The 13010-nt window shown below is 38.3% G+C and overlaps 1 protein-coding gene across 1 annotated transcript in view; it reads left to right on the top strand.

Annotated features, from left to right (window-relative positions):
* ADAMTS18 (ADAM metallopeptidase with thrombospondin type 1 motif 18) overlaps positions 1-13010 on the top strand; it is a 159656-nt gene that overhangs the window by 114357 nt on the left and 32289 nt on the right. The window contains exons 11-14 of the mRNA XM_077133096.1: positions 611-783; positions 4166-4296; positions 5122-5245; positions 5976-6220. Coding sequence (XP_076989211.1) covers positions 611-783; positions 4166-4296; positions 5122-5245; positions 5976-6220 — 673 coding nt within the window. The remainder of the gene's footprint in view (positions 1-610; positions 784-4165; positions 4297-5121; positions 5246-5975; positions 6221-13010) is intronic.

Raw genomic sequence — 13010 nt, 5'->3', positions numbered from 1 at the left:
AGGGACCTGGCTTCTTCATAATAGCAGGTGATGGCAAAGGGTAGGAAAACAACAGTGTGTGGGGAAATGGGAGAAAAACTAGAGAGGTAGGTTGGGTCAGCTTTTTGTGCCAACATATAGGGCATGTGTGTTTGTGTGTGCAATACACATATACACAACAATAAGAACACTTAGGTGTATTTACAGATTTCCATAACAAATGAGAGAATACAAGTTTCAAGAATGACCTTCTATGAAACAGTCTTTAAGGAAATTGCCAGCATCTGAAATTTTGATCAGGGATGGCAAATAAGTTGAATTTAACACGCCAATTCCAATTAACGAGCAGGGGTAGTGACTGCCTAGGGCTGTGCAGAGAAGGATTTTGAGGCCATGTTTGATTTCTGAAAAAATAAATCCTTGATCAATTAGTTAGGGCTGCCAATGGCTGTATGAAGTAGCAAGTTGAATGCTACTATTCCTGTTCCTGTAATAGAGGATATTTACTGCAGAAACTGTGGTAATGTTCATCTCCTAAGTGCCCCCCCCCCCCAGCCTTATATTAATGTCTGTGCCTAACAGTGAGTCCTTTGATTGCTGGCATATTAAAGTTCTTTAATTTTGTTTTTAGGCCTCAGTATGGTGGCAAGTTTTGCCCAGGTTCTAGCCGTATTTATCGGCTATGCAACATTGAGCCTTGTAATGAAAATAGCTTGGATTTTCGAGCCCAGCAGTGTGCAGAATATAACAACAAGCCTTTCCGTGGATGGTTCTACCAGTGGAAACCGTATACGAAAGTAGAAGGTAACTTGTTCTCTATGGCATTCAAGTAATTATATATGGATAGCATATGTGAATGAATAGCACAGAAGAAATTGTAACCTATATAGCAGAGTTTCACCATTTACTTTTCCTTCCCCAGACCCGTCCTGGTCCAGTTTCTCACTCAGTTCCATAGATTTTATTTATTTTTCCATAGGACACCCCCTTTTCTTCCCACAGCTATAAGCCAAAGCATTCATGTGTTTGAAATGTACTTGTGTTTCTAAATTTACCTTTGACATTTCAGCAATTTAGTCTCCCAGGGATGTTAAGTGGATTTGGTATGAATTGTCCAGACCAAAAACGCATGAAACCATATATGTCCCACAGCAACATCACACTCAGAAAATGACATGTCAGATGATTACAGACATGGGAAGGCCTATATGTAAAGTCAGCACACATGCACACCCACACACATACACACACACACACAAGAACCCACATGTACATATATAATTTAAAACTACGGCTTATATTTTACTTTTATAATTAATTTGTTTTTTATTTTGGTTAAATACCCAAACATTTCTTTAAGTTACAGCATGAAGCCTTAAAGACTTAGTATTAAAAGGAGAATAGCTTAACTCACAAAATTTTTAACCCGTAATTTCGGTTTACTTGATTTATCAAAACCCATCCATGTTCACTTGAAAAGGAAAACATGTGAAGCTCCAACTGCACAAGTATAGATTGGAAAAAAGATTTAATTTTATAAAAACCCATATGAAATAAGACTGAAAGCTGTTTTTGTGCAAGAGCTCCAAATGAACCAATATTAACAAGTGCCAAAAAAAGAAGCTGTCATCAGAAGAAACATCGCTACTACAATTAGAGCCTCCAAACCAAAGGAGATGATAATACAACTTTCCTTGGTACTGGCCAGACCATTTTGGAGCAATGCTTTTTGTTGGGGCCATGGCCTTTAGAGACAGGGACCAATGGGGGGGATCAATAAATGTTTGCTGTAGAAAAGAAACTAGTACCTTTCAACCTTCAAAATTTTGAAGAGTCATCAAATAGAGAGTGGCTTAGATTTATTTGAAATGGCTTCAGAGGATAGAATTAATTCAAGGACAAAGAATTTCCTAGCCATATCATCATCTTGGAGAGACCTTCTTTGTCCAACCTGTTTGAAGGATCCTTCCTTTATGCCATTCTGCTAGCCTTTTATCTGCTTTATCTTTCATACCTCTTATCGTGGCATGAATGAATACTGCACGGTCATTGTTTTGACCTTTCTCTCCCAAAGATTATAGGTACACTGGGACAAAGTCTTCATTCGTCTTGAGCATGTTCACATCCCCGGCATCTAAGAACGTCACTTGTCCCATATTTATTTAGTGCCCATGAGTTTCTGAATGAATGAATTAATAAATAAATAACTGTCTGAAATGGAAGTGTGTTCCCTTTGTGAGTAGTAAGGACTCCATCACTAGAGTCATCCTGTCAGGTATTGAGTGATTACCTAGGAAGGATGCTAAAAGCAGGTTCCTGTGGACAATGAGATTGAATAGTTGCAGTTGCACTTCTTACATTTGAAGATTTATTTTCTCTTTGCTGTAGACTCCTGTAAACCCATGTTTCTTAATTGTGGTTCTTTTTCCAAGACTCCGTCGTTCTCCCTCTTCTTTCCCTTTGCTTTGGTTTCAGAGAAAGCAAAGACCTTTCCCATGTCACAGCTTCCATTCGAGCACAGTTTCATGGAGCCTGTCACTGTGCTGCCCTTTAAATAGGTTCTGTGGTTACACATTAGGAGGTTGTTGAGCCAATGCCTTCTGTAACTTGTAAAATACTTTTTGATTGCGAAGTTTTTTACACTGATTTTATTTCCATTTTCCCTATGTAGGGGCATGCAGTTTCTTTCATTCACACAACAGATGTTTTACTGAGCACTTATTGCACAGGAGATACTCTGTTAGAACGGAGGACAGTACACTGAATAAAACACAGTCCCCAGTCTTAGACTCTCTCATTCCGGTGAACAGAGACTGAAAACTTAAGGCCTTCTAGTCCCTCCCTGCTCTCCTTTGGATACTTACTTAAGAATCAAAAGAGATGGACCATGATTTGAAGATCTTGTGACATTCTTACAGTTTGAAAGGAAGAAGGGAAGACTTGATTCATACAGGCTTTGTCCTACAGAAATTATCTTTGTTTCTTCTTTTCTTCTGTGAGTATAATGGACGAGTTCATAAGCTTGCCCAGGAATCTGTGCTGGAAAAACTCACTAATCTCATACACAAAAAACTGGAGGCATTAAATAAAGCTCTCCTATTTAAAAAACATCCTAGGTGAGAGAGAAACTTTTAATTCATCCATCCATTTGCAATTTGGGCCATAATAATTTAACTTCTCTCATATCTAGGTTTTGACTCCTACTTTTACTGAGGAGTTTTATAAAGTTTGACTGTTTGCAAACTGTTTATGCATTTGTTGTAAAACTGTTGTCAGGGCTGCTGCTCAGTGTTGCCCTGGTAGGTCTCTAGGAGGAGCGTCATGTGGAATTCCTGGCCCAGAAGAAAGCTTTCCATTTGAGAAATCGACATCTTAACCTCTTTCTGATAACAAGAGTTGTATAAATATTAAAATCTTTTCTTTTTGCCTGCTACACCAGAAACTTCTTCAGAAACTTAGTGGTCAATAAAAGTTACTTTTTAGTCAGGTAGGGCTTAAGTTTGTTTCCTCTTTCATTTCGTGATATGTTTTTCCTCTCTATATTTGATAAACATTATTGACTGTAGGTTTTTTTTTTTTATGAAGTACCAAATTTTTTTCTTCTTAACAGATGGAATAAATATCTGAAGTAATCCATATCCTAAGTCAGGGTCAGCAGACCAAATCTGACCTGCTTTTTTCTTTAATAAATTTTTATTGAAACACAGACACATCCCTTAATTTGCATTTGTCAGTGTCTAACCATAGGACCTGCAAAACCTAAAATATTTACTATTCAAGTTAAGCTAGCCACACAACCCACCAATCACGTATATGGTAGCTATTACTATGAATTAGAAAATAAAATTCTATGTATTAATATTAGAACACTTATAGAAACTGCTAAGTTAGCTTCATATTTTTAAAAGCCACGAACAGTGTTCATGAGTGGTTCAGTGACAGAATGCTCACCTGCCATGTGAGAGGCCCAGATTTGATTCCTGGCCCATGTACCCCCCACCCCCAAAAAAAGCCACATACATCCAGGTCAAAATACATATGCAAATATATATGTAACTATGCATAACATCTTCCATTCTGATCATGATAGCTTTCTAAGTATATCAAATTCACCTCTTTGGTGGCCATGCCATTTTCCTCGTACTTTCCCCTTGACCATGTCCTGTCTTGATCTCTTTGCTTCTAGATGAAGATCGATGTAAACTCTACTGCAAGGCTGAAAACTTTGAATTTTTTTTTGCAATGTCTGGCAAGGTGAAAGATGGAACTCCTTGCTCGCCAAACAGAAATGATGTGTGTATTGATGGAATTTGCGAAGTAAGAGAAAATTCCTGCTCTGGGGTATATGGTTGTGCTTGTGTTTCTTCACATCAGATGTGTGCCAGGTGATGTATGGAAGAGATTCTGTGCCTAGAGAAAGGCAGATGGCATGGGGAAAGAGGGCCACATTTCCCACTTGGCTGTGAGCACCAACTCCAAATTCCCTACCTAGCTTCTGTGTGAATTCCATCCAATATTTTAGTTTTTCTTTTCATTCAGTTTCTACATATATAGAAAGGAGGTGATGAGATATCTTGGTTTACATACTAGTTGTAAGAATTAAATTATAAATTAAATAATCATAAATTTTTGTTGCATGTTTACTAAGCACAATTACTGTATGATGTGAACCTCACAAATATGTTTTGAAATGGCACTACTATTTGTTCTTGACTGTTTTTCCCTTCTCTTTGGGAATATACTTTCTCTTTTTTTTTTAGTTCAGTTGTGAGCTCTTAATCCTTTAAGGGTATATGTGTGCATATGTGTGTGTGGTTTAGCATTTTTTTGTGTTTCTACTGGGAGAGCTGGCCTGAGTAAGCTCACCTGCCATTAGTAGTAGCAGTGACTTTTTATCCCACTTTTGTACATGAGAATCCAAGCCTTAGAATTTATGAAATTCATCCAGTTTTGCATCTAGTAGTGACAAAGGAAGAATTTAGGCCCCCAATCAAACTTCAGACTGTACTTTTAACCATAAAGCATATATAGACTCCCTAATATTCTGTAAATGCAGGAAACCATGTACCTGTTAGTAATTCTTAGCCACTGGCTTTTCAGATCGTTGATGTTCTCACTTTTTTTTTTTTGTTTTAATCACAGCCAGTGGGATGTGATCATGAACTTGGCTCTAAAGCAGTTTTGGATGCTTGTGGTATTTGCAAAGGTGATAATACGACTTGCAATTTTTATAAAGGCCTGTATCTCAAGCAGCATGAAGCAAAGGGTAAGATGTGCCGCTGTTCCTTGTTATCACTGGTAAAACACTTCATTAGCTGCTGAACAAGTTAAGGTCATGTTAAATATGGTTGAGCCTTGGACTAGTCCATCTGACACAGTGATGACACAGCACAAGTGAGTAGATGGTTTTCTGGGGAGAGTGAGGGTGGGTTATTCAATACATTATCATCTCAACATCTCAAAAATGTGTTAAATTAATGCTTTCCTACTCTAGAATTTTAATATGCTGGTCAGGTTATCAAATTCCCCAGATGCATTTGTCAGATAAGGAATTTATGAAACTTAGATGATCCATACTCACAACATTGAATGAATAGTTGAGTCAATTATTTAAGCATCTTAAATAAAATCAAACTTTAAGCTGAGTTTTCTGGATATCGCTATTGAGGATACATGACTCTGAGTTTCCTCTAATAGTTCTAACAAAACAAAAAAGATTTCTTAAACTTTGTGGACTCTGCTGGTCTAGAAAGAAGGGCGTATCACCTGTGCGTGATACCTACGCTCGGTTAAGACTTTGGAAAAGCCACACATATGATTCTGCCACTTGGCAAATGAACCAATGGATCATTTCACTTCATAGAATGGGAGTGAATGTCAGTTTATAATTAAAAAACTCCTATCTTATAAACATGGACCCTGTCTCCGGGCATGTCTAGCCACCCTTTTCCAGTACGCAACGTGGAAAAGAGACGTATTTTCTTCTTTCCATTTAGAGTATTATCCAATGGTCACCATCCCGGCTGGTGCCCGAAGCATCGAAGTCCGGGAGCTCCAGGTGTCTTCCAACTATCTCGCAGTTCGCAGTCTCAGCCGGAAGTATTACCTCATGGGAAACTGGGTCATCGACTGGCCCGGGGAGTTCCCCTTTGCAGGGACCACATTTGAGTACCAGCGCTCCTTTAACCGCCCAGAGCGCCTCTATGCGCCTGGGCCCACAACAGAGACGTTGGTCTTTGAGGTAAGTCCCTCCCATTTATTCAGTTCTCGAATGCTTTTGCTGAATTTATAGTGATAACTCCACGTTAGGCTAGCTTGAAGAACTCCTGTCCTTCTAGTTCAAATTGGTTTCTTGATAGGCTGAATTTCCAGGCACAAGGTGCCAAGATGGACTGCAATTCCATTTTTGAAAGGAATAGGAATCCAGTGGGCCACCAAGAAGGCTCATTGATTTTCACCTTGTGATGCCAACCTTTCACCATTATGCTTGAACCTCATGAATGGCAAGGGATATAACAGAAATACTCAGCAGATTGGTTTGGTTTGTCGCTGTCTGCCATTTGGACAGGTCTGTGTAGTTATTCATTGCATTGGTCCACATTGGTCTGCAAGGCAGAGCGATGTAGGAGAAAGAACACTTGCGTAAGTGTCAGGAGAGTTTTAGTCATGCCAAACAACCTTATTTTTCCAGGTTGAAGTTTCTTTGGAGGTAAGAAAAAGAAAAAAATGTAATGGTCAATAGTAACAATAATAGAAATAGCCAGTGTTTCTGTAAATGACTCTGTAGGGCAGTAATAGTATGTGCATTCTCTTCAGGCCTCATAATGTCCTTGAATTTGGTTTTCCTCTTTGTTTAAAATGAGGCTGATCACTGGTTCTCAGAGTCTAATGATCTGCCTCCAGGGATGTAGAAGTGGTACTTTCTCCTCTTTACTGACCTCTCAAATGACCGAACACTCACATCTGTCATTCTAAGCTTCAATTTATCACCTACACAATGGGGATAAGTAAACTTACTTCACTTAATTCCCAGAAGAACAAGCAACCAAGCATGAGGAGAGGTTAAAAGACTCATGTGGCGGGCCGCGGTGGCTCAGCGGGCAAAGTGCTTGCCTGCTATGCCGGAGGACCTCGGTTCGATTCCCGGCCCCAGCCCATGTAACAAAAACGGAGAAACAGAATACAATAAAACAAGAAAATGTTTAAAAATGTTTCCCTTTCTTCCTTCCTTCCTTCCTTCTCTCTGTCTTTCCTTTAAAAAAAAAAAAAAAAAAAAAAAGGCTCATGTAACTCATGCAGCTAGGAAAATACAAAGCTGAACTTGGGTCTCAATCTGTTCCATCCAGGAGCTTGATATCTACACCTAGTCTCTTCACACTGCCCTTTTCTTTATAAATAAATGAGACATAAGGTTTGTGCAATCATCATCATCATCATGGCTATAAAATCCTGAGTGCTTCCTGTGGTCAGGCATTGTACTAATCAGTTTCATGCATTAGTTTATTGAATTCCCACAACAGCCTTATGAAGTAGATGTTGTTATTGAATCCCCATTTTACAGGTGAGAAAACTGAGCCTCAAAGATATCAGTTCATATGCCGAAAGCCATCTAGTAAGTAAGGAGCAGGACTGAGATTTGAACCCAAATCTTTCTGAGTCACTTACCTATCACATTACTTTGAATCACAGATGGTGTAAAAGTTCAGCCACTCATCACAGTGAGGTTTTCTCTTAATGTGAAACGGCTACACTTGTTTCTGTAGAAGGTACATAGGATACCAGAGGTGGGGAATGGAAAGTATGCCTGTGGGAAACATGTACCACCCATATTTGAATTCATGAAATGGTGGGAACACATCTCTTTGTCTTGTCCAACACAGACATAAATCTGTGGCAATTACTGAGTTGCTCTAAAAACTGAATACTAAGAAGATTGCTGTCAGAAGCTTGTCAGCTGATTTTTACTTAAACTTCTTTATTTCCCTTTTTCTATGTTATGTGTGTTAATTAATTCATTTTGAGCCATTTCTGTACCTGGTGCTGAGGATATAGATGTAGTGCCTGCTTTTAGGGAGCCTCTAGTACGTCGTATTCCTCCTCATCACAAGGAGTTTTGGTCAGATAGGTGACTAATGAAGCAACTTGCACAGCTAGATACTTCCTCTGGCTAAGCTGAAACCCTCAATTTGTTATCATCCTCAATCTCATACACATGAGACAGAATAATCGTTTGACTAAATACCGTATTATAATGACATTGGTGATGATCCCTCACAGCTCATGACAATTCAGTGGTGAAGGCAATTGAAACTAATTTCTTCTACCTCATGTGTGGGGGGTTAGATTCCATGTGTGCTGAATTATTTGGGGTGGATTTAATGATGTCTTGAAGTTTTTCTAAGGAATTCTGGGATTTGCTAGACCTTCGGAAGCAAAAATATTCAAGCATTAAAATAAATAATCATTGAGTTCCTTCTGTATATCATGCCATGAGCTCCCATTATGTTCCTTGCTGAGGAAAAACTGGGTATATAGTGGTGAATAAAACAGAAAAAAATCCCTTACCATCGTGAAATGTACAATGTTGGGAGGTAAACAGTAACGTACCGTTACACAATTAAATATCTAAATGGGCACACAGTTATAGGTTGTGGTTAGTTCTTTGGAAAAAAATAAATGTAAGAAAAGAAACAGAGGGAGGCTGTGTTGCCACTGGCGGTTTGGTGAAAGCTTCTCTGGGAATTGCTAGTTAAGGTGAAATCTGCAGGGTTTGAAGAGCCAGCCAGGTGAAGAAAAACAGAAATTCAGGGAGAAGCAAGAAGCAAGACAAAACCCTACTGCTCTAGAAGAGCATTAAAAGATCCAGTCAGCTATGGCACAGTGAGGAAAGAGGGTATTGGGATATGAGATGGGTGTGACAGAGGGAAAATGTCACAGAGAATATTATAAGTCATGGTAAGGAGTTTGAATTTCATTCTAAGAGTAATATCGGGATTTTTTAAAAACAAAACTTTGTCTTGTTTGCATTTTAAAAGTTCACTCTAGCTGCTGTGTAGATGAATGCCTGGAGGTTCAAGAATTGAATTGGGTACATAGGAAAATTGATATTCTAGCATCCCAGATAAGAAGAGATGGAAGGGGTGGGACAAGAGTTAAGAGGAAAAAAAAAAAGTGATGGAAGCTGGAACTGAAATGGTGGCTGCAAAGTGGAGGGAAGTAGACATGTATACAATATATTATAGATTGAGGCTAGAAAATTGTTAGAAAAGTTACTAGATGTACGTTAGATATGGACTCTGAGGGAGAAGGATGCATTGAGAAAGAGTCCCATGTTTCTGCTTTGAGCATTTAGTGGAAGGTCTTGCCACCCTAACTGACTTGGGGATGTGGGAAGAAGTTTCTATTTTAGCCATTTACATATGAGATGCCTCACATGCATTCAAGAGTAGCTATCGAGTAGGCAGTTGTGTATATGTTTACAATGCAGCAAAAAAACCTTGGAGTGAAGATATAAATCAGCTATTCTAAAACATCTAAAGTGTGTGTATCATTTGTTAACTGAGGGTAATGCTGAAATCCCAGGTTTTTTTGATAAGCTACCTCTTTGGAGTAGCTAAATCAAAGCCATGTCAAGACTATGTCTTGCAAAGAAGCCATTTCACCTTGGTTGATACGTCTAATAAAAAGGAACACAAAGCTGGTATAGGGAGGCCCGCATATGTCTGGAAATGTGATCCTCACAGATGTCACGGGTTTGTGTATGTAGATGCTCATCTCTCATCACTCTGACGTTCTGCCGTGGGATTTTGCCCTGCACCTGCACACCCACAGACACGAGAATGGAAATGTCCTTGTCCGTGGCAATGGGAAAGCTTTCCCAGCTGTTCTCTCTACTATTGTTCCCACTGGTTAAGTTTCCTTCCAGACTTTAAAGTATTTGAAATGTGTCTGAATTCCATACTCACAAGCTATGCAAATTCAGTTTAGTGTATACTTTGAAAATATTTCCTTGATGAAATTCAAGTTGCTCTCTGGAGGCAATCAGAGAAACCTGCCAAGTGTCAGTTTCACAGTTTCAAGACCACACAATCTGTTCTTCCAATTTCGAAAACACTGCGTTTCCTGGGATGTCGAAGCACGATTTGTAAATGACAGGGAGAAACATTTTATTCAGCGAACAGCCTATGGTGGTACATAAGTAGGATTGCCCTCCTATAAATAGTTATTGAATGGCACTTGCTTTAAACATTTACTAAAGGAGATGAATAGGAAATAGATAAAAAATAAGCACATGTAACTTTGATTTCTAAATCAGATGCTGTCCACATAGTGTGGTTAAGAATACAGACTCTTAACTGGTTCTGTAACTTGGAAAAATTTCTTTAGCTTTTCATAACAATGTAATATGCATATCTATAAAATGGGCAAATAACTAGCTACCTTTGAAGGATAATTTAAGATAGTGTAAGTTCAGTGCCTGCAAAGTGCTTGGTACACAGTGTTTGTCACCTTCATAGTAATTTTACCTCTGAGCATATAACATACAATTCTCAAAAAAAAAAAAAAAAAATCTTCAGATCATAACAAACTGGTGACCACGGGCTAGATCCAGTCCCCAGAACTGCTTAATATTAAAATAAAATGAAGCAGTGCTTTGAACTGTAATTCAAAACTATAGGTTCTCAATTATCTTAAGAAAAAGGAACTTCTTCTGCCCCTAGTAAGTATTCGAGTTTGCAGCCTAGATCTTGACGGTGAGTTAACTTCCCATAATCTTCCTGTCCTGTGATACTGGGTTGCATCTCCTCAGTCCACATGACAGGAGAGCCTTTGAAGATCTCCCAGCACTTATTCAGAGAGAGGCTGTATTGGTTTGCCTTGCCTGCTGTGACATACAACACACTATGGGTTGGTTTCAACAAGAAGAATTCATTGGTCACAGTTTGGAGGCCCATAGTATAAAATCAAGATTTAGCAAGGTCATCCTTTCTCCCTGAATCGAAGGCATTCTGGTGATGGCAGTCTTCTGTAACATGCCAATGTCCTTGGTCTCTCCTCTTGTAGCTTTCTCTGACTTCTCCATCTTCTGGCTTCTTCTGGTTTCTGGTTTCTACTGACCAACTGTATTCAAAGTTCCTCTCTGTATAAGGCCTCCAGTATTATGAATTAACACCTGCCCTGGCTCAATTTGGCCATACTTCAACTAATAATAACATCTTCAAAAAGTCCTGTTTGCAGTTAGGTTAACACCCGTAGCAACACAATTTAAGAACGTATCTTTCGTTGAGGTGCATGATTCACTCTACCACACTGTCCTATGAAGAAAAGTTCTTCCAGCCCTCTCAGCCTTCATTTTAGAGGCAGAAAGTAGGAACTCCAACTCAAATTGAACTAAAGCTAGGGTGGATTAGAGTTCATCAATGAATCTAACCCCTGAAATTACATTTTAATTAAACCAAAGGCATAGAAATTGGGCTCTGTAATTGAGTGGACCTATTTTTTTTATCTTTGTTTTTTTAAATGTATAGATTTGCTCTATTACATTCTATTCTACCAAGCACCTGTGCTGTGAACATCTTTTCCTTTTTTTAGAGGCATTTATCTCACAGCATATCAGTTTTCAGGAAACACAGCCTCATTAATTTTGCCAAGAGGACTTTCTTTGATCCACCTCTAAATGAATGTACACAAACCAAGTTCTGTGACTGAAAACCTACGTGGAGAAGTTAGCAAGAGGAAGCGAGGTGCCTCTCACTACCTCTGCCATGGGCAATCACAACAAAGGACAGATCATTCCTGATGAGAAATATGGCTTTTACTGCTTCATGACAAGCAACCATTTTTTGTTGTTTTTCTCAAAAATTGCAGAGTGTCAGTAAATTTTCACTGTGCTGTTTATAATGTAAGCTTTGTCCTTAAATATATAGTATCTACAGAAAAACCACAACATAGCCTAAGACAAGAAATGGTAGAAAGTGTCAAGTGAATGACCAAATTCCTTCTAACTTTCATCGTTAGACCCTGAAAGCTTGTCAAATTAACCAGACAATCACATCATTGTCGTTGAACACCGTATCAGTCTCAAGCCCAGCCTTTTTTGTGTATTTTTTTGTCTAAGCACAGCTCTGTATCTCATTCATCTGTATTATTTAGCTCTGATGAAAACTAGACTTTGGATTGTTTACTGGGCACAAAATTGTCCCTGATGTTTAGAAGCTATTTTGAGAAAGAGATGATCTCAGGTGGTGGTGGAATAAAATTGGACAGCTTCATCAATCCCTCTCCTTGTAAATACATAGAGTGCCTTGTAAGGAAAAAAAATTAAAATGAAAGGAGAAATATTGGGTACATATAAATGAAAGCATTAAGATTTTCCCAGGTTCAGTTGGATATGTGTAATTTTTCTAAATGATGGTTTTTACTACTACATAAATAATATCTCTGATAAAACCAAGGAGTTTCACCACAGTGGAGTAAGGTGATACTTGCTTGGCTATTTGTTTTACGGTCTTACTTTATGTAGTCATATTACTTATAAACTCAAAGAAAGCTTAAATTAGGATCTTGGGAATGTCTTAAAACAATCTAGATGGAAATTTATGTGATTAATTGGACATTGCTTGCTTGTGTTTTTAAAGGAGTTATGGTTTCATTCAAAACTTGCAAATATGTTTCGAATCCAGTAACCCAATATGATGTCTATTTTACCTTTTAAAATAATTTGAGTAATGACTTTAATATTTAAATTACACTTTATTGTCCTCAGGAGAGCATCCTCGAATTTCTGGTCAGTTTTTATCGTGCACTCATACCTCTCCAAAATTGTTGGAATACAGTGATTTTAAAAACTTAAAACTATGTTAAGCAAGAAATTGCCTTTTCCCAAAACTAAGCTGTATATCAGTATCCAAGTAATCCATGGCTACATTCCTCTTAAAAAAAAGTTGAAATTCATATGCTTTTCCATACAACTATGAACTGAACCAAAATGAATACTTTTGGAGCCAAGCATTGTTCACTCCAATATAAAA

The sequence above is a fragment of the Tamandua tetradactyla genome, chromosome 16, assembly GCF_023851605.1.
Source record: "Tamandua tetradactyla isolate mTamTet1 chromosome 16, mTamTet1.pri, whole genome shotgun sequence".
In the NCBI taxonomy this organism is placed as follows: Eukaryota; Metazoa; Chordata; class Mammalia; order Pilosa; family Myrmecophagidae; genus Tamandua; species Tamandua tetradactyla.
The sequence above is the reverse complement of the archived record's forward strand: the minus strand, read 5'-3'. Positions and strand labels throughout refer to the sequence as shown.